Raw genomic sequence first — 22800 nt, 5'->3', positions numbered from 1 at the left:
TGCAGTCTAGCAGGGGCTCCCAAACAATCTGGTACTCCACAACTCAGCATCACAGTCATCTGACCCTTTTGCTTAGGGGTGTTCTTTAGCGTGTGAGGGGAGGAGGAATGTGGTGGTGGGTGGAGAGGGTTGTGCAGCCAGGTTAGGAGAGAGTAGACCCATCCTGCAGAGGAGTACGGGGTCTTCTCACAATCCTATCTATTTTGTCCATAACTGTCCACTGAAAACTGAAAGTAAGTGCAAATTTGTGCTTTCTGGTAGTGGGTGGGGTTGGCTGCCTGCCCTAGACCCCTGGGCTTCCAGCCACTGTAGAATTCCTGAGGTGCCTGTTCTACATCCCTGTGTCTGGGTTTCTGTAAAAAAAAAAAAAAAAAAAGCAACTATAATAGTTTCGGGCAAGAACCACAGTGAAGAGAGAACAAAAGGGAAAATGATTCTGCAAGTGAGAAGTCTGACGCCGTTCCTCCTACTACTTTGGCAAAAATGTGAAACCAGTAATACAATGTTTAATTATGTGACTTTCCAAAATGTTAGGAAACTTCCTCTGACGTCCAGAGTTTTAAATGTGTAATGTCTTTTTTAAAAAATAACTTTATTTATCTATTTATTTTTGGCTGTGCTGGGTCTCTGTTGCTGCATGGACTTTCTCTAGTTGCGGTGAGCGGGGAGCTACTCTTTAGTTGAAGTGGGCAGGTTTCTCATTGCAGTGGTTTCCTCTTGTTGTGGAGCACAGTCTCAATACTTGTGGCTCGTGGGCTTAGCTGCTCCTCAGCACATGGGATCTTCCTGGATCAGGGATCGAACCTAAACCCGTGTCTCCTGCATTGGTAGGTAGATTCTCTACCACTGAGCCACCAGGGAAGTCCTGAAAGGAAATCTTGATTAGCAAGATAAAGATCTCAGCAGGGTTGACTGCTAAGCCCCAACAAGGTTTGGAGTGAGCGTGTCAAGTGATTTCTGGAAACAATGTTGGTGGAGTGACAACACAGAATCCCTCTGGCAGTTGAAGAAAAACTACTATCTTTTACCAACTAAAAAGCAGTATGTTTCTGATATAAATACTGTACTTGCAAAAGGAACTATTCTCCAGGGGTGTTGCCCCACTGCTCCTGACAGATGGACTACATGGGGTTTTGAACCCTCTCCTCCCAAATATTGCTGGAAGAAATATCAACAACCTCAGATATGCATTTTCATGGTAGAAAATAAAGAGGAACTAAAGAGCCTCTTGATGAGAGTGAAAGAGGAAAGTGAAAAAGCTGGCTTAAAACTCAACATTCAAAAAACTAGGATCATGCATCCGGTCCCTTCACTTCATGGCAAACAGAAGGGGAAAAGAGGAAGGAGTAACAGATTTTATTTTCTTTGGCTCCAAAATCACTGCTGATGCTGACTGCAACCATGAAATTAAAAGACACTTTCTCTTTGGAAGGAAAGCTATGACAAACCTAGGCAGAGTATAAAAAAGCAGAGACACCACTTTGCCAACAAAGGTCCATATAGTCAAAGCTATGGTTTTTCCAGTAGTCAGGTATTAGATGTGAGAACTGGACCATAAAGAAGGCTGAGCACCAAAGAACTGATGCTTTTGAATTGTGGTGCTGGAGAAGACTCCTGAGAGTCTTTTGGACTGCAAGAATATCAAACCAGTCAATCCTAAAGGAAATCAACCCTGAATATTCATTGAAAGGACTGATTTTGAAGCTGAAGCTCCAATACTTTGGCCACCTGATGCACAGAGCTGACTCATTTGAAAAGACCCTGATGCTGGGAAAGATTGAAGGCAAAAGGAGAAAGGGCAGCAGAAGATGAGACGGTTAGATAGCATCACCAACTCAACGGACATGAATTTGAGCAAGCTCTGGAAGATAGCAGAGGACACCGGAGCCTGGCTTGCTGCAGTTGATGAAGTTGTAAAGACTCAGACACGACTTAGGGACTAAACAACAACAACCTCCCCAAAGCTGATAAAGTCACAACATCCTTTTAGAAAAAAGAAAGCGGGACCCCAGCAGGCCAACTCACAAGGTATGGAATGGGATCCCAGTGGGCAGTGGCAGGACCTGATTGCTGGTGTACTTAGCGACAAGGGGGCAGGAGTCCTTGACCACTGTCCTGAGAGCCTAATGAATTCTACTGGTGCTCAGAGTTAAAGAGAAAAATGTTAGTCACTCAGTCATGTCTGACTTTGCGATCCCATGGACTAGCCTGCCAGGCTCCTCTGTCCATGGAATTCTCCAGGCAAGAATAATGGAGTGGGTAGCCATTCCCTTTTCAAGGGGATCTTCTCAACCCAGGGGTTGAGCCCAGGTCTCCTGCACTGCAGGCAGATTCTTTACCATCTGAGCCCCCAGGGAAGTCCTTTTAAAGGGGAAAGGGCCCCATACAATTTTTTAGAAGCATTCCATGGTTGTTCCTTTCCCTTCTGTTCCTTTCCCACCAGGAAAGCGAAACGCCTGGCTAGGACAGGAGGTTGTAACCGTACATAAAATAATCTTTATTCATCCAGGGCAGTCAGCTCCTCAGAGAGACTGAGATCCCTTCTTACAAGGAGCAGGAAAGGAGAAACTGGAGATAGATTTGGTTAAAAATCTAATGAGACTCTAGAAGTTTGGTTGCTCGCAGTAGCAGATGCAAAAGCCACACCAGTTTTGCTGGTTGAGAAGGCATGGAAATCAATTCATCACCTAATGACTGACCCCAAGCCCTAGAATTCCAGTTGAGTTATTTCAAATTCTAAAAGATGATGCTGTGATAGTGCTGCACTCAATATGCCAACAAATTTGGAAAACTCAGCAGTGGCCTCAGGACTGGAAAAGGTCAGTTTTCATTCCAATCCCAAAGAAAGGCAATGCCAAAGAATGCTCAAACTACCACACAATTGCACTCATCTCACACGCTAGCAAAGTGATGCTCAAAATTCTCCAAGCCAGGCTTCAATAGTAAACTTCAACCGTGAACTTCCAGATGTTCAAGATGGTTTTAGAAAAGGCAGAGGAACCAGAGATCAGATTGCCAACATCCGTTGGATCATTGAAAAAGCAAGGTAATTCCAGAAAAACATCTACCTCTGTTTTACTGACTATGCCAAAGCCTTCAACTGTGTGGATCACAACAAACTGTGGAAAATTCTTAAAGAGATGGGAATACCAGACCACTTGACCTACCTCCTAAGAAATCTGTATGCAGGTCAAGAAACAATAGTTAGAACTGGACATGGAACAACAGACTGGTTCCAAATTGGGAAAGAAGAATGTTAAGGCTGTATATTGTCACCCTGCTTATTTAACTTACATGCAGAGTACATCATGAGAAACGCTGGACTGGATGAAGCACAAGCTGGAATCAAGATTGCCAGGAGAAATATCAATAACCTCAGATATGCAGGTGACACCACTCTTATGCCAGAAAGCGAAGACGAATTAAAGAGCCTCTTGATGAAAGTGAAAGAGGAGAGTGAAAAAGTTGACTTAAAGCTCAACATTCAGAAAACTAAGATCATGGCATCTGGTCCCATCACTTCATGGCAAACAGACGGGGAAACAGTGGAAACAGTGACAGGCTTTATTTTTCCGAGCTCCAAAATCACTGCAGATGGTGACTGCTGCAGTCATGAAATTAAAAGATGCTTGCTCCTTGGAAGGAAAGTTATGACCAACCTAGATAGCATAGACATTACTTTATCAACAAACGTCTGTCTAGTCAAAGTTATGATTTTTCCAGTAGTCATGTATGGACGTGAGAGCTGGACTATAAAGAAAGCTGAGCACTGAAGAATTGATGCTTTTGAACTGTGGTGTTGGAGAAGACTCTTGAGAGTCCCTTGGACTGCAAGGAGATCAAACCAGTCCATCCTAAAGGAGCTCAGTCCTGAGTGTTCACTGGAAGGACTGAGGCTGAAACTTCAATACTTTGGCCACCTGATGCGAAGAGCTGACTCATTTGAAAAGATCCTGATGCTGGGAAAGATTGAAGGTGGGAGGAGAAGGGGATGACAGAGTATGAGATGGTTGGATGGCATCAGCAACTCAATGGACATGAGTTTGAGTAACCTCCGGGAGTTGGTGATGGACAGGGAGGCCTGGCGTGCTGCATTCCATGGAATTGCAAAGAGTCGGACACAACTGAGAGACTGAACTGAACTGAACTGAAGCTCCTAGCCACCCTGGTCATGAACACCTTACTGATGACATGAGGGTGGAGGAAGAACAGGTAAAGACTAATTAGGGCTTGTTGCAGTGAGTCTTTACACCCATCATCTCACAACCACCCACAGATGACAAGAGGGGAAACTATAACTTCCTGGAGGGCCACTGTAACTCAGGCCTGGATTTATAGTGGAAATCACGAGTGCCCAGATGATGAGATAGTCACTCAGGGTTAGGTGGAGCAGTTTATTCAGTAGGTACCATCAATCTTTGAGGAACAGTTAGATCCTCTCTTGTGCCCCAAAGAAAGACGCTGGAAAACTATTTGGTTCTAGCAAACCAATTTTCCAGAATGGAAGCCTGGACACAGATCAAGATAAATGCCCTTCAGGCTAAGAGAGGGTGTTATGGCTTGAACTGGGTCCTACTGGCAAATTTATCTGTTGAAGTCCTAAGCCTAGAATCCCAGAATGTGACCTTATTTTAAGATGATGTCTTTCTGGAAGTAATCCAGTTAAAATGAGGTCATAAGGGTAGACCTGAATCCAGTATGACTGGGGCCCCCATAAAAAGAGGAAATTTGGACATAGACGCACATGCGTTGAGGGGAAAATGCCATGTGAACATGATGATAGTCATCTACAAGGCCTGTGTCAGTGCCTAACAATTATGCAGACAGGAACCTGTGGCAAAGTTAGGTGGCCACTAGGGGTTTGAACATGGTGCTTGCCTGACATCACCACTTAGAACACTCCATTTGAAAGATACTGCCTGGCTTGTTTTTGAGTTCTGGTGGACATTGAGAGATTGACAAAGCAAAGTGTTCCGTACAAAGTGTTGCTGATGTGCCTCTCATGAGATGAGTCAGAAAGGAGAACACCAGGGGAATTCCCTAGTGCTCCAGTGATTAGGACTCTGTACTTTCACTACTGTTGTCCGAGTTCAATCCCTGGTTAGTGAACTAAGATACTACAAGCTGTACGGCAAGGCAATAAAAAAAAGGGGTGGGGTGGAGAAAGAAATGAGAACAATGTTCAGGAAAGAAGTAAACCTAGCATTAAGTGGTTAGTCACCCTCTAGATGTGCTGATTCAAATGCAGGGTATACACTTAAACCTTGGGTTTCTTGGGGGCTTCAACACACTGAGGTTCCTGACAATGCCTTGGCCTGTTTCATGGATGGATCAGCTAAGTTGAAGGTTGTGGGGTGTACTGAGCAGCTACTGTTGTGCAACACAAAGAAAAATGTTTAAAACTATGCATGGTATGCATGGAACAGTTGTCCCTGGCAGTCCAGTGGTTAAGACTCTGTGTCCCCAATGCAGGGGCACAGGTTCAATCCCTGGTCAAGGAACTATGATCCTATATGCTACAAGGTGCAGACAAAGAAATAAAAAAAAATATGCACAGAAACTCCGCTCATCAGGCAGAGTTATGAGCTATGGTACTTGCCTTGAAAAGACCTACCAATAAATGCCCTGTTACATTTTCACTGATTCAGGGCAGTTTGGGCTATTACCTGGCAGCAGGATGCCTAGATGGTCAAGTCTCAGCATTTTTGAGGATTACATTATGGCAGCAGATTACACAAGATCCACACTCCCTGTCTGTGACCCAGGTGATGTCTATAGAAAAGGTGTTCTTGGATGAACATCAGTGGAATCAGCAAACTGATAAGATCTGGGATGCCCATTGCACAAGGCATGGTAAACGGTTCACAATTCGAGACTGAGCCCCAAAACAAGTTGTTTGAGCACACAAAGTCACAAAAGCCTGGCAGACTGCCAGCTACAAAGTCCAGTGGCAAAGGACACTTTGGGGCACATAGCAAAGGGGTACTGGACCTGGCCTGTCCTGGCAAATAGACTGTGTAGGTCCCTTATCATTCTCATAAGGATGGCATTGGACACTGGCTGCAGTAGATAACTTTTCAAGGTATGGCACTGCCATTTCCATCCACACAGCAGATGGGGGTGGGTGCACTAGTCAAAGACCCTTAGATGGACTGTACTACATATTTGGATTCCCAAGAGCATCCAATCAGACAGTGGCACCAACTTTATAGTAACAACTGCCTACCAGTGGGCAGCTACTTGGGGATACTCACTGGATCTTTCATGCCTCATATCACCCCCAGGGAGCAGGTGCCATTGAAAGAGGAAATGGACACTTAAAGGAGAAATTCAAAAAGATAACTGGACAACCAAGGCTCAGCTCCCAGTGGACACTTAAGAAAATCAGTTTGGACTATAAATGTGGCAATTCACCAGAAGGGTACCTCCTGTTTAAGCAATTTTTCATTATGATACGGGGATGGTGGCAAGAGGTCCAGATAGGCTGTAAGAGACCTGAACTACATAATTCCCTCTTCTCATTCTATCATTTTTGTTCCCACACCTACCCCCTTGGGAAACCAGGCCACCGGAATTTGCAAGTAGAAAGATGAGTCAGGGAGTGAACTACTCAAACTTGGTGCTTCTTCGGTCACCAGCTATGCTTGCCACTGTTGCACAATCATAGATGTTGATGCTAATGACCATGATATGAGGTGACAACTCCTAAGGTGGTCTTGATGCGGCCCCCATGTCAGGAGGTGGGACATTCTAGGGTGGGATATTCTAGGGTGGGATATTCTAGGGTGGTACTAGGTATACAAGAAAAAAACAACTGAGGCATCTCAGGAGAAACCAGGGATCCTGTGAGGGTAAGACACAGGAGGATGGGGACAAAGAATGGAGTGACTGCTAGAGAGACTGCTCAAACTGGTCATGTGGCCGTGGAAATGACAGGTGCACCTCTGGCGTGTGGGACATCAGAGATCAACCCTGGGAGGCTGGGGGTGGAGAGAGGGGCTATTAATCTCTCTCTTTCATTCTCATCTACAGATATCTCACCAGTTTAACCCAGACTGCTGTTACCACGCTCAACTTGACCACTGGCCAGAGAGAATCTGATCTGAAAACTCTTAGAAATGTTCCAAGATCCAGTGACGTCAGAAAGGACTAGTCTCCACTAAAGATGACAGAGCAAGATTAACTTTCTGGACATTGATTTGGCCTCTTCGGCCTCATCCTGTTACCGTTGGCCTCTTTTGTTTATTCATCAGTCACGGGTTGTTCTACACGCTTCAGCATGGGTGGCAATAGACAATCACACTGTCCAGAACTTCTGTGGCCCAGCTGAGGTGGGGGAGGTGTGATTGCTGACACCTCTAGTTGTTCCCCAAATGGGGAGCCTGGGTGCAGTCTGCTGCAGTTCAAGTAGGCCTAGTCAAACTAGAGAGAGTCATGGTTGTAGTGACTTCCACCTGATGGTGCCTAAGACAAACAGAACAGATTTGGTATGAGCTCCTAACAGTAAAATTAGAATATCTATCTGGGGACTTCCCCAGTGGTCCAGTGGCTAAGACGCCGTGCTCTCAATACAGGGGGCCAGGGTTTGATCCCTGGTCTGGGAACTAGATCCCATGTGCTGCAATGAAGATCTAAGATCCCACATGCTGAGACTAATACCCAATGCAGCTAAATAAATATATAAAAGTAAATATTTAGAATGTCTGTCTGATGGGGTGATTTCTGCCCCTGAGAATCCTTGTTGGATCAGTGAAAGGTCAAGGTTGGAGCCATGGGGCAAACTCGCACACATATCCACACATTCAAAGACCTGAGCTACAGCTTAAGAGCTCAAAATGTGAGTTTTGGCAGACTTTGTGATCCTCCCGGAACATGAGAGACTAGAGGACTGTATGGTATGTCATTATATCTCAAGAAAGCTGTCAGAAGGAAAAAAAACATTAAAATCATCTAAAAGTGAAAGTGATAGTCACTCAGTCGTGTCTGACTTTTTGTGACCCCATAGACTGTAGCCCTCCAGGCTCCTCTGTCCATGTGATTCTCCTGGCAAGAATACTGGAGTGGCTTGCCATTCCCTTCTCCAGGGGATCTTCCTGAACCAGGAATCGAAACCAGGTCTCCTGCATAGTAGGCAGATTCTTTACAGTCTAAAATCTCCCCTCAAAAAAACAAACAAGGAATACTGCCTTGTGATGTTCTATTTGCCTACTCAGAGGCCTGTTTGGTTTACTGATGATGGGTTTCTTGGGGAGGCTCTCAGCACAGAAAAAACAACACTGAAACAGCAAGTAAATAGTCCTGAGGACAAAAGTGAACTCATAAACACCAAGTACTTTTTGGCCAGTGTCAACAAACCTGGCCCGAAAAGCTGGCAACCATCAGGTGGATAAACAGACGGAGAGATGTAACTTCAGGCACAGGGCACCCTTTTGCCTCCCCTGACAGATGCCAGCAAGAGGCATCATTTAGGGTCAGAGGTGAAGAGGAGTCCAGCTGGGACAGTCATGAGTCAGTGCTGTCCAAGTGTCATCAGGAGTTTAGCCTCAACCCCCTCACACAAGTGGAATTCACATTTCCAAGTGACAGAAGGTGCTAAATATTTAACAGCATTCCCAGGTTCTCCTTGCTCTGAGTCTTGCCTTGAGAGCTCTTCTTGAAGATCAGACCAAGCCAGGGGTCCATATGGACTCGTGATGAGCATGATTACTTGTATTTTTTATTATGAATATTTTAATGTGGGTGATTTAAAAAGTAACACTATATACTGTCCCTCCAGAATCAAGAACTGTTAATAGTTGACATATTTGTTTTAAATATTTTTTAAACATGAAAGCATTTCAAAGTCCCCTTTTTATCTTTCCCTTTGCCCTGGCCCCAGAGCAACTATTATCTTGAATTTTAAAAGTGTTTGTTCTGTCAATATTTATATAATTTTATTACATATTATATGTATATATATATGTACACACACAATGATAGCTCATATCATTTTCATGTGGCTTTTAATTTATAGAAATATTAACAGTATCTTACATATCATGCTTATTTAAATTATATGCAGAGTACATCATGCAAAATGCCAGGCTGGATGAATCACAATCTGGAATCAAGATTGCTGAGAGATATATCAATAACCTCAGATATGCAGACACCACCTTAATGGCAGAAAGTGAAGAGGAACTAAAGAGCCTCTTGATGAAAGTGAAAGAGGAGAGTGAAAAAGCTGGCTTAAAACTCAACATTCAAAAAACTAAGATTATGTCATCTAGTCCCATCACTTCATGACAAATAGATGGGGAAACAATGGAAAATAATGACAGACCTTATTTTCTTGGGCCCCAGAATCACTGCAGATGGTGACTGCAGCCATGAAATTAAAAGACACTTGCTCTTTGGAAGGAAAGCTATGACAAACCTAGACAGTGTATTAAAAACCAGAGACATCACTTTGCCGACAAAGGTCCATATAGCCAAAGCTATGGTTTTTTCCAGTAGTCATGTACTGATGTGAGAACCGGACCATAACGAAGGAAGGCTGAGCGCCAAAGAATTGATGCTTTCAAACCGTGATGCTGGAGAAGACTCCTGAGAGTCCCTTGGACAGCAAGGAGATCAAATCAGTCAATCCTAAAGGAAATGAACCTGAATATTCATTGGAAGGACTGATGCTGAAGCTGAAGCTCCAAAACTCTGGCCAGTTGATATGAAGAGCCGACTCACTGGAAAAGATCCAGACGTTGGGAAAGATTGAAGGCAGGGCAGGAGGAGCAGAGGGCTATAGAGGATGAGATGGTTGGATGGCATCATCAACTTAATGGACATGAGTTTTAGCAAACTCCAGGAGACAGAGGACAGGGAAGCCTGGCATGCTGCAGTCCATGGAGTTGCAAAGAGTAGGGCACAACTGAGCAACTGAACAACAACACATATCATTTTATACTCAACTTTGATTCTGAGTTCTATTTCTTTAATGGAAGACAGTTGATTTACAATATTGTATTAGTTTCCGGTATACAGCAAAGTAATTCCATTTGACATATATATACACATATGTATATATATTTTTCTTTTTCATATTCTTTTCCATTATAGGTTATTACAAGATATTGAATATAATTCCCTGTGCTATATAGTAGCTCCTTGCTGTTTATCTATTTTATATATAGTAGTGTGTATCTGTTAATCCCAAATTCCTAATTTATCCCTCTCCCTGCTAAGTTCTATATTGATATATAAAAGCTCATGCATTCATTATGACTATTGCATAGTGTTCCACTATATGACTATATCACAATCTATCTACCCTGTTGATGGGCATTTAACATGCTTCTGAATTTTTTATTTAACAAACAAAGCTACAAAAAAAAAAAACCTTTTGTGCATGTGTGCAGTCATTACTTCAATAATCATAAAAATGTCTGCTTTTATGCAAGACAGAAGCACTGTCATAAGGTTACAAAGATATGCACAGGATAGGTGAACAATAAGAATTTCCCTCTGATTGTTTATTGTAGAGAAACAATGGGCTGAGAGTAGAGGAAGATCTAAAGGTGATCCAAGAAAAGGCATTGCCTGGGACATCTTCAGAGAGGCTATTAGGAAAACAGAAGCATCTCCCATCCCAAAGCCACACTCCTGACACACCCAGAGGCAAACCTCTGTACACTGTGTACACCTGCAAGTTGGACTGGTCTGGAGTAGAACAATGAGAGTATTCCAATAACAAGGACAAGGTGACTAGCAATGGACACAGAACTAAAAAGAGGATGCGGACACAGAAGTGGACACCAAAAATAAGGACACAGAGCCAAACAGGGGTACAAGAGGAAGACCTATCAAAGACTTCAAAATACTATGCTGGACCAGGAAGCTAGGTCAGCCATCCTTTTATCTCTCGCTCTCCATTCTTTTGTTGTTGTTCTTAAAAATTTTTAAGGTAATATGTACATGCACACTGTTAAAATGTAAACAGTACAAAAAGGGTACAAAAAGACTCAAAAGTTGGTGAACTATACCTGGGCAGGAAGAAGCTGGAGGAAACTCTGATGGAGGTTCATAGCAGTCCTGCAGTAAAAAGTTAAGTCTTTCTCCTAAGTCTCATCGCCAGACTCAAGACCCCTACAGAGAAGCAGCCAAAATTACCAATTTCTTGTGTGTCCTCCCAGGGATATTTTGTACACATTCTTTCTCTCTCTCTCTCTCTCTCTCTCTCTCTATATATATATATATATATATATATATGTATACACACACAGACACACACACACACACACATATATATATATACACACACACATATATTCCTCACACTTTTGATCCACAAGTGATGGCATATCATGGGGCTTCCCTGGTGGTTCAGACAGTAAAAAAATTTTGTCTGCAATGCAGGAGACCCTGGTTCAGTCCCTGGATCAGGAAGACCCCTTGGAGAAGGAAATGGCTACTCACTCCAGTATTCTTGCCTGGAGAATTCCATGGACAGAGGAGCCTAGTGGGCTACAGTCCATGGGGTCACAAAGAGTCGGACACAACTGAGCAACTAAGCACGATGGCATATTGCACCTTACTTTCCTCCCATATCATAGCAAGCAATTCGTATTAATACACATAGATCTGCCCCTATTCTTTTTTAAAAGATATAACATTTTAAGATGTTTTTAATTTATTTGTCTATTTTTATTTTGGTTCTTCTGGGTCTTTGTAGCTGCATGCAGGCTTTCTCTAGTTGCAGCAAGAGGGAACTACTCCCTGGTTGCAGTGCACACGCTTCTCATTGCAATGGCTTCTCTTGTTATGGAGCATGGGCCCTAGGGCATGCAGGCTTCAGCAGTTGCGGCATGTGGGTTTAGAAGTTTCGGCTCTCAGGTGATGACTCAGTAGCTATAGTGTACGGGCTTAGCTGTCCTACAGTAAGTGGAATCTTCCTGGACCAGGGATCGAACCTATGTCTCCTGCATTGGCAGGTGGATTTTAAACCACTAGACCACTAGGGAAGCCTTCCTGCCTCTATTCTTTTTAATGGTTGCATAAAATTCCATTGTATGAATGTACTGCAACTTATTTAATTAGTTTCCTACTGGGACATGTAGGTCATTCTAACATTTCCCAATCAGAAATACTGCTATATTGAATAGTCTGGAATATTTCATTGACCACAAATTTTATCTGTAAGATAAAAATTCTGGCAGTGCATTTTCTAGGTTGGTATAAGTGACACTTTATACCCTAACAGTAATCGTGTCTGACTCTTGGCGATCCCATGGATTGTAGCCCACCAGGTTCTTCTGTCCATGGGATTATCCCAGCAAGAATACTAGAGTGGGTTGCCATTTCCTCCTCCAGGGGATCTTCCTTACCCAGGGATTGAACTCGAGTCTCCTACGGCTCCTGAATTGGCAGGCGGATTCTTTACCACTGAGCCACCTGGGAAGCCCTTATACCCTAATACCTAGTTTCAAATTTCCCATCCCTGAGGCTTTAAAGAGATACATGAGATTCCACCAGAGTCTCAGGGACAATTTGTAAACGTCTGCCAGATGAGACTGAGGAACACTCGAGCCAAGTCAAGGTAACTGGAGGATAATCTCTGGAAGGCTTGATGGTAACCTGAGCACTAGGAAAGAAAATCCATCTAATCAACAGTATTAGCCAAACTGAAGAAAGAATGTGTTAACAGGATGGGAAAGGCCATTACAAAACCCAGAAGAAGGAGCCAAACAGCAAAAATAGGCAGTGTTTATCTCTGAAGAGAGAGAGGTACTTAATCTACTGAACAGGTGCCAGAGAAGCACACTCAACCAGGTTTCCCCAAGGCCTAGATGAAATTTTTTTCCATGCAGTTCTATGCTTTAGTTCTGGGGTCCCTGTACACCAAGCAATCCATTAAAGCAGTTACTAATTTCTCTCCCTAGGTACCTGGATTCTAGGAAGAGGGCCACATACTTTTTGATATCCCTACCATTAATAGGTCAGGTCTACATCTCCTTCTCTAGGTTCTGGGTGTGCTCTGTAACTGCTCTGTTGGGTAGAATACAGCAAAGATGATGCTATGTCAGTTTCCAGACAGAGATTTTAAGAAACTGGCAACTTCTGCTTTCATCTCTTGGAATATCCACTTTGGGGGAAACCAGCACCCTGGAAGAAATCTTGACTATCCAGAGACCCACCATGCTGTGAGGAAGTCCCAGGCTAGCTATGTGGAGAAAGAGACACTCAGCCATTTTGGTCAAACCAGTCCAGGCACCCACCATGCAACTGAAGAAGCCATCTTGGAAATTCTAGCCCCAGCATATGTGACATGGAAAAAAGTTAAGGAAATCAGCTAAAAGTCAGACCTGAGGCCCAAATATATAGCCCTACTTGATCCATCTCAGACATCTTCATCCATTCAAACTAAAGCTCCACTCCACTGTGAAGCAGAGATAAGTCATTTCTGATCTGCATTACCCAAATTCCTGACCCACAAAATCATGAGGATAATAACAAACTGCTGCTTTAAGCTGCTAAGTTTGAGGATAGTTTGACAGGTAGGAGCAACTAGAATAGAGGGCTTCTGTGTGATGAAGTATACGATCCCCGGGAGGGCTAACTTTTGTAAATAAACACTCCAATCCACAATTTGTTTCTGTGGGTTTGGCCAATGGGGGTCAGTCCCCAATAGTCTATCTATGCTGAATGAACTAACAAAATTTAAGTTTCTGAACCTGAAAAGCTAAAACCTGAAGGGCCAGTCTTGATCAATACGCCCATCTCCATCATTGTCTATTTTTCACTCTATCTTGTGTCAAACAACTCAGATTAGGGAGCTGAGAAGAGTCTCACAAAGTTTACCACCAGATGTAACTACTACTCAGTACCACTCACAGCCTTTTGACTGGTACATGCAATGTATTTATTTATCAAACATTACCAAGAACCTCCCCGGTACTCAAAACTGTGTCTGGTGCTGGGGAGGGGACACAGAGCTGGGGAAAAAAATAGGCTCATCCCTTGGAACTTCACAGCCCAGTCTCTAAGCCATACAAACAGGCAATGATAAGAAACAAATGCATTTAGGGGACTTGCCTGGTGGTCCAATGGTTATGACTCTGTGCTCATAAGGCAGGGAGCCTGGGTTCAATCCCTGGTCATGGAACTAGATCCCACATGCCACAACAAAGAGTTAGAATGCTGCAACTAAAGACCTGCATGCCACAACTAAAGATCCCACATGCTGCAATGAAGATCAAAGATCCCATGTGCTGTAACTAAGACCCAGCACAGTCAAATAAATAAATAAATATTAAAAAGAAAAGAAAGAAATACATGCACTTAAATATATAGCAAACCTAAAGGGAGAAAAAGATAGCAATACAGTAGGAGACAGAAAATCTACTTCATCATCCATACAGAAAATCAATACAGAAACATTGACTTTAAATGACACATTAGGTCAGATGAACTTAACAGATTTACACAGAACATTCCACCCAAAAGCAACAACATACACATTCTTTTCAAGCAAATATGTAACATTTTCCAGTACAGATCAAATGTCAGGCCACAAAAGAAACCTTAATAAATTTAAGAAGACTGAAATCCGAACAGGCATCTTTTCCCACACAATGGTATGACTAGAAATCAACTGCAAGAAGAAATCTGGACAATTCACAAATATTGGTTAAAGAGATAAAACAACATGGAGATTGTGGAGATTAAACAACATGCTACAGAAACTACTAAGTCAAAGAAGAAATCAAAAGAGAAATTAAAATAACTAAAGATGACTGAAAATGAAAACACAACATACCAAGACTTAAAGGAAGGGGTGCCTAGGTAAAGAAGGCTGGGGACTCAAATGTTTGCTTGAGATATTTAAGGATGATTCCCCAGGTTCTGTGGGGATCCCTGAGCAAGTGAACAACTAATCAAACATGCTTTTAGGGGCACTGATGTGGCAGTGGTGTGTGGGTAGATTGTTGGGGCAGATCAAGCAACAATGGAGACCAAGCAGGAGGGAACACCCAGACATCATCCCTTTCCAGAGTCACTATGGGGCTGACCATGCTGCCAGCCAAGCTGCAGACAAGCAAGGAGGTTGACATGGTGATGGAGCTGCTGAACATGGGAATGATATCCTCTGTGTTGGGCAGAACAAAGCCCACTGGGTTCAAAAGGTCACAGATCATCTGGCCTTTGATGTTAATGTTCAGTAGAAGGTGGGAACAGAAGCTTTGGGGAAAGGATGCAAAGAGTGGTAAAAGCCAAAACTAATGGCAGGAAGCAAAAACAGTTTCAAGAAGGAAGTTCATAGCAATAAATGCCTACATTAAGAAATAAAAATGATGTAAAAAAAGAAGAAGAAAAAAAAAAAACAAGGAAGGTCTCAAACAACATAATGTTACACCTCAAGGAACTAGGAAAAAGAAGAACAAACTAACCTCAAAGTTATAGCAGAAAGGAAAAAATGAAGATCTAAGAGAAAGAAACACACTACAAAGTCAATAGAAAAGATCAGTGAAACTAACAGCTGACTTTTTAAAAGCCAAACAAAATAGACAAACCTTTAGCTAGACTCACAAAGGAAAAAAGAGAAGAGAACTCAGATAAACAAAATCAGAAATGAAAGAGGAGACATTACAACTGATACCACAGAAATACAAAGGATTACAAGAGACTATTGTGAACAATTATATGCCAACAAATTGAACAACCTAGATGGGATGGATAAATTCCTAGAAACGCACATCATACCAAAATTGAAACAAGAAAAATAGAAAATCTGAGCAGATCAATTACTAGTAAAAAGATTGAATCAGTCATCAAACTCTTAACAAACAAAAGTCAAAGATCAGATGGCTTCACTGGGGAATTCTACCAAGCATTTAAGGAAGAATTAATACCAAACTTTTCCCCAAAAGTGGGGGAGGGGAGGAGGGAACACTTTCAAACTCATTTTATGATGCTGAAATTTCCCTAATACTAAAACCAGACAAGGACACTACAAGAAAAGAAAATTACAGGCCAGTATTCTTGATGATTATAAATGAAAAAATCTTCAGCAAAATATTAGCAAACCAAATTCAACAACATATTAAAAAAAAAACAAACATTCTCCATGATTAAGACGGATTTATTTCAGGGATGCAAGGATGGTTGAACAACTGCAAATCAATGGATGTAACACAACACATTAACAAAATGAAGGATAAAAATCATAGGATCATCTCAACAGATACAGAAAAAAACATTTGACAAAATTCCGCATTCATTTACAATAAAATTGCTAACAAAAGTGGGTATATAGAGAATGTACTGTTAACATAGGAGTTCTCTTGAGGACTGCAAGGAGATCAAACCAGTCAATCCTAAAGGAAATCTGTCCTGAATACTCATTAGGAGGACCAATGCTGAAGCTGAAGCTCCAATACTTTGGCAACTGATGTGAAGAACTGACTCACTGGAAAAGACCCTGATGCTGGGAAAGACTGAAGGCAGGAGGAGAAGGGGATGACAGAGGATGTGATGGTTGGATAACATCACTGACTCAATGGACATGAGTTTGAGTAAGCTCTGGGAGTTGGTGATGGACAGGGAAGCCTGGCAAGCTGAAGTCCATGGAGTCACAGAGTTAGATACAACTGAGCGACTGAACTGAACTGTTAACATAATAAAGGTTATACGTAACAAGCCCATGGCTAATATCATAGTCAACTGAAAAGCTGAAAGCTTTTCCTGTAAGATCAGGAACAAAACAGATACCCACTCTTGCCACTTTTATTCAGCATAGTATTGGAAGTCCTACACAGAGCAATTAGGCAAGAAAAAAAGAAGCCATCTAAATCAGAAAAGAAGTAAAACGATCACTATTTGAAGATGACCTGATATTATATACAGAAAACCCCAAAGACTCTACCAAAACAACTGTTAGAAGCAATAACTGAATCCAGTAAAGCTTCAGGATAAAAAATCAAAATACAAAAATCAGTTGTATTTCTATAAGCTAATAACAAACGATCAGAAAGAGAAATTAAGAAAATATTCTCATTTACAACTGTATCAAGAAAAATAAAATACCCAGGAATAAATTAAACCTGTTCACTGAAAATTATGACATTGAATAAAGAAATTAAAGAAGACAAATAAGTGGGAAGATATTCCATGCTCATGGATTGGAAAAACTAGTATTATTAAAGTGTCCATACTATCCAAAGCAATCTACAGATTCATTGCAATTCCTACTAAAATTCCAATGACATTTTTCACAGAAATAGAATAAACAATCCTAAAGTTTACATGTAAGTAAAAATGACCCTGAATATTCAAAGCAATCTTAAGAAAGAAGAACAAAGCTGGAGGGTTTCTGTCCTGATTTCAAAGTATATTACAAAGCTATCAGTTCAGTTCCGTCGCTCAGTCCTGTCCAACTCTTTGCAACCCCATGGACCACAGCATGCCAGGCCTCCCTGTCCATCACCAACTCCTATAGTAATCAAAATAGTATGGTATTGGCATAAACACATATACATAGATTAGTGGAAGAATAGAGAGCCTAGAAATAAACCCATATATATATCATAAATTAATTTATGATGAGGAAGTAAAGAATATATAATAAAGGACAGCCTCCTCAATAAATGGTTTTGGGAAAATTGGATAGCCACATGCAAAAGATTACTATCTTACACTATACACAAAACTTAACTCAAAACAGATTAAAGATTTGAACATAAAATCTGAAACCATAAATATCCAAGAAGAAAACATAGGTGGTAAGCTACTTGATGTTAGCCTTGATGATGATTTTTTTGGATTTGACACCAAAAGCAAAGGTAATAAAAACAAAAATAAACAAGTTGGACTATATTAAACCAAATAACTTCTGCACAGCAAAGGAGACCATTAACAAAATGAAAAGACGACCTACCAAATGGGATAAAATATTTGCAAATCATATATCTGATAGGAGTTAACATCAAATATATGAAGAACTCAAACAATTCAATAGTAAAACAAACAAATAAAATCCAATTAAAATATGGGCAGAGGATCTGAATTGACATTTTTACATAAAAGACATACAGATGGCCAACAGTTAAAATAAAAGATACTCATTGTCAATAATCATCAGGGAAATGCAAATTAAAACTATAATGAGATATCACCTCATACCTATCAGAATGGCTCAAAGACAAAAAAAAATTATCTTTGGCAAGGATGTGGAGAAAAGGGAACTCTTGTGCACTGTTGGTAAGAATGTAAATTGGTGCAGCTACTATGGAAAACAGTATGGAGGTTTCTCAAAAATTAAAAATAGAACTATGATACGATCCAGTAGTTCTACTTCTGGGTATTTATCCAAAGAAAATGAAAACACTATCTACCTCAATGTTCACTGCAGCAGTATTTACAATAGGCAAGACATAGAAGCATAAGAGCAACCTAAGTGTTAATCAATGGATAAATGACTAAATAAAATGTCACACACACACAGGAATATTCTTCAGCCATAAAAAACAAGGAAATCTTGCCATTTACAACAACATGGATATACTTGAGGGAATTATGCTAAATGAAATGTCAGACAGAGAAAAGCAAATACTGAATGATCTCATGTGTATGTGGAATCGAAAATCGAAACAAACTAAAACAAAACTCAAACATACAGAAAACCGATGGTGGTTGCCAGAGGTGGGGGATGGGAGGAGGGCAAAATGGATAAAGGTGGTCAAAAAGTACAAACTTCCAGTTATAAAATAAGTAAGTGGGGATTACAGGACTACCTCCCAGGGTGTAATACACAGGATGGTGACTATGACAACACTGTATTGTATATTTGAAAGGTGCTGAAAGAGTAAATCTCAAAGTGCTTCTCACAGGAAAAAAAATATTTTCATAAATATATATATATATATAAAAGAAACATGATACATGAAATGACAAATATGTACAGTAAGCATTAGGGAGACACAAGAGGGGTCACCAACCCAGGCAGTCCACAATCAGAGCTATAGAATAGACAGTTGATCTTATCATTATCAGGGTCGACACCTTTGAAAGATATCAATTTGTTGTAAATTTACATATAAATTTAAGATATGTTCACATTTCACATTTCCCTTTTTCAGTCATTATTTTAGTTAGAAAAGAGAAGGGAACTGGCATTTACGCACTTGCATGGTTCTCACATGCCTCAATTCCCAGTCCGACCCCTTAAAGTCCTACAATGCTTCCCTAAGCTAATTTTATTAATTTTATGTGTAGTATGCAGTTTTGGACAACTGACGGTGCAGGGAACATTATGGTCAGCTACCCTTATCTCAATTCCACTCCTCCTCCTATGCAGTCAACATCTATTTACATGGCAGTGATCCCAGCCCCAGCTTTAGGAGTGAGCCTGCATGAGTCTAAGCTATAGTGCGCCTTTGGCCACTATGATGGGTTCAGGAATGGGCAACTAACCCAGGCCAATCAACTAAGTTCTGTGAGACAACAGAGCCAAGAGAACTTCAGAAGAACAAAATGGTAGGTTGGATGGTGTCATGAATACCTGGAGCAAACTATACCTGATGGGCACACAATTATTAGACTTTTCTAATAGGAACCAATAAAGCTGCTTTATAGTTTAAACGGGTGAGAATGGCAACCAAACAGATTTGAACTGATACAAAGTGAGTCACTGGAAGCATCCTCTTCCTCAATAAGGGTATCAATGAGCTTTTAAGGATGTGCAGCCCTCCACTCTATACTAATGCACATCAGCCACACAGTAGGAGGGGTTAATAGATTGCCCAAGGAGCAGCTCAAGTTCATGTGACTCCAGATATTTCAGATACAAAGGCTGGAGCCAGGAGGCTCTGCAAAATTCGAGTCCTGATCTCACCTTTAAAAGGTCACACATTTCTGGCTTTCTCCTGCTTCCTCTTCCACTTTCTAGGGCAGTCAAGAATTTCTTTGGTAGTTACTGCTATAGAAATAATCCTAAGCAAAACTTCCCAGTAAACTTTCCCTGAGAAATGGTAAGAAATCTTAGTCCTCACCCTTGGGGCATTCACTAGGCTGCTCACATTTCTAGAGGTTAAATCAAGCAGGAGAAGCTCTCAGGACTTTGGTTTCTTGGCTTACTTGGTTTCTTGGAGCTGAGCACACAGCAAATGACTTTTTTTAACCATCTCTGAGTGCGTTGTGACCTGCCCACCATACCTCGAAAACATGAACCCAACAGAGAAGACCCCAAGGGAGATGACAGCGGCCCAGCCAGGTGCAGAGAAATTGTTCAGTTTGGACTTTCAAACCCTCACAGTCATTTTCTCTCTCATTGTTAACTTTTAGTCCAGCTTCCTGGGGGGAGTGGGGGGTGGTTGCTCAAATACTGCCATTGCTATTGCTATCTGAAGCTCTCTCTGCTCCTCTTGCCCAATCCATCCTACAGCACATAACTGAGCGGTGTCCCTGGGAAGCCATCTTCTCCCCACGCCTGCTCAAGAGCCCACCATGACCCCTTAGAGGAACCCCCAGAACCCGCAGTCTGGCCTTCAAGACCCTCTTCAAAGGCCTGTCATATCCCAAGTCCCCATAGCTCCTCCTCCTTTTTCACTACTGCCCACACAGCCACTAGGTGACCAGTCAGTTCATCAGCCCAGCCCAAGGGCTGTTTACACTTCTTGTCAATCACTGATAACCTCACATCTGCCTGGATGGCACAGGCTAATCAAAGATCCCACTTCTCCCCAGCCCCAGACTGGCTTCTCCTACCAGGGCACTCAGGTCTTCTTTCTGAAATTAGTTGATCACTGATTCGTTTACTCCGACTCATTGGAAAAGACCCTGATGCTGGGAAAGATTGAAGGCAAGAGGAGAAGGGGATGACAGAAGATGAGATGGTTGGATGGCATCACCGACTCAATGGACATCATGAGTTTGAGCAAACTCCAGGAGCTGGTGAATGACAGGGAAGCCTAGGGTGTTGCAGTCCATGGGGTCGCCAAGAGTCAGACACCACTTAGTGACTGAACAACAACAATACTCCTCTTCCCCAAAAGGAGCATTTAACCCTCATGTGGGTATTGGCCATAACTTATTGAAGCTCAGTTCTTAGAAAAGTTCCCGGGGCAGAGTGGGTGCATTAATATTTAATAGTTATCAGGAAGACAGATTCCACTTGAATCTCTTCGGTTCACTTCCTAAAACCTCTCCAACTTAACTAACACCGGGTTTTCCAGTCTCTGTCCATTGACAGTGGGCTATCCATCCCTGCCTCATAACAGGGTTCCACTGGATAAACCTCTCACTGGATATTGATTTCTTAATAACCAAAATGTACCTTTTCATTAATGTCTATGATTTTGCTTTCACTCTTTTAAGCAATGACATCTTTCTTTCCACTAAGGGCAAATTTACCCTGCAAATTGCCAAACCTCTGCAATCCTCCAGAAACCACTTCCTTTGAAAGAAGTCTGGTAGGGATATCACCACAGAAAAAGTGGTTCTATAACATCCTGCAGCTTGCACGCTTGCATCTGCTATCCTATTACCAAGTCAGTTCCCTTCTCTCCCAACCTCTATCCACTTTAATGCTAGCCTCCCGACTCATCTCCTGCCTGTGCCCTCCGGCTTCACGCCCCTCCTTGACCTGTTTGTTCATTTCAACTCAGAACCCCTACAGATGTCCAGGGTTATGACCACAGCCCCAGTCGGTTCCGGGCTACGTTCTCCTGGTGTCCTCCACTTTTTGTTCATTGTCTCCTCATCCCCAGCCTCTCTGTCCCAGTGCTCGCCGCATCGCCTTGGCGCGAGCCCCACCACCACCGCCACCACCCTCGCTCGGTTACCTGGAGCTGGTGCAAATGCAGAACGTAGCCTTGCACCAACAGCTGGAATAAGAGGTGCAGCTGCCCTGGCCCTGAAAGCTCGTCCAGGCTCCGCAGCCTCCGATCGCCAGGCCCGGTTCCGGGAGCCTCAGCCGCCTGGGCCGCAGGGAGGGCGGAGGGGATCGCCGCCTTGGCTCTGGCCCCAGGCGAGCCGAGGCCAGGGAGTGCCGCCCGCGTCCCCAGCAGCGCCCACCGCAGCCTCGCGGAGCCCAGAGCGCCTATTCGGTTCATGGCTCGCGCCGCCGCGCCTTTGGCCCTCGAGCGAGAGCGCCTGGAACTTGCCCAGAGGCAGAACAGCAGGGGCGGGTTCAAGGGTACCGGTGGCCAGGGCGGGCCGGACTAAGGCGGGCCCTTACTGTTCCCTTTTCCTCGCGGTCTTCAGTTCCTCCAGATATGACCTAAGGGACTCACAGAAGTCACCCTTTCCAACTGGAAGCCTCCTGGCTCGGGAAGGGGCCGGACAACCCCAAGGCAGAAGATGCACGGGGGACTTAAGGGAGCCCGACGGAGCTCTGACGATTGCCGCCCCTTCCGCGACTGCCCACCTCGCACTTCCGCGAGCTCTCGAGGAGAACTCGAAGTTCGCTTGGTCTCAGTTCCCGAGAGGAGTGCCCCGAAGTTCTGAACAGCCCCGGAGCCCTCTAAGGCCGCGAGGCCCCACCCAGGGAGACCGGCCTTCGCTTGACCTGCGGGCTGGCCTCCTCTCTTCCCAGGGGCCAGATGGAGCCGGCCGCTGGCTTTTTCCACATAGTCCTCAGGATTAATCCCGGAGTCCGAGCGCTGAGCAAGGAAAGAGCAAAAAAAAAAATCCTCCAAACGAAAAACAAAATCCCAGAAAACCCGATCCTGTATCCAGGGTCGTCTGATTCTCTGGAAGGAGGAAACCAAAGAAACTAATTTAAATATTAGGGTTTTAAAAAAAAATGCAGTTCTACCCCCTCTCCCTCCCCAT

At 42.8% G+C, this 22800-nt stretch overlaps 1 protein-coding gene across 1 annotated transcript in view; it reads right to left on the bottom strand.

Annotated features, from left to right (window-relative positions):
- Positions 1-22132, bottom strand: part of CYP27A1 (cytochrome P450 family 27 subfamily A member 1) — a 38770-nt gene extending 16638 nt beyond the window's left edge. The window contains exon 1 of the mRNA XM_081584089.1: positions 21810-22132. Within this exon, the coding sequence (XP_081440215.1) occupies positions 21810-22079 (270 nt within the window). The 5' untranslated portion in view covers positions 22080-22132. The remainder of the gene's footprint in view (positions 1-21809) is intronic.
- Between the last annotated feature and the right edge of the window lie 668 nt (positions 22133-22800).

Source organism: Giraffa tippelskirchi, chromosome 3, assembly GCF_054371585.1.
Source record: "Giraffa tippelskirchi isolate mGirTip1 chromosome 3, T2T-mGirTip1v1.2.pri, whole genome shotgun sequence".
Classification (NCBI taxonomy): Eukaryota; Metazoa; Chordata; class Mammalia; order Artiodactyla; family Giraffidae; genus Giraffa; species Giraffa tippelskirchi.
The sequence above is the reverse complement of the archived record's forward strand: the minus strand, read 5'-3'. Positions and strand labels throughout refer to the sequence as shown.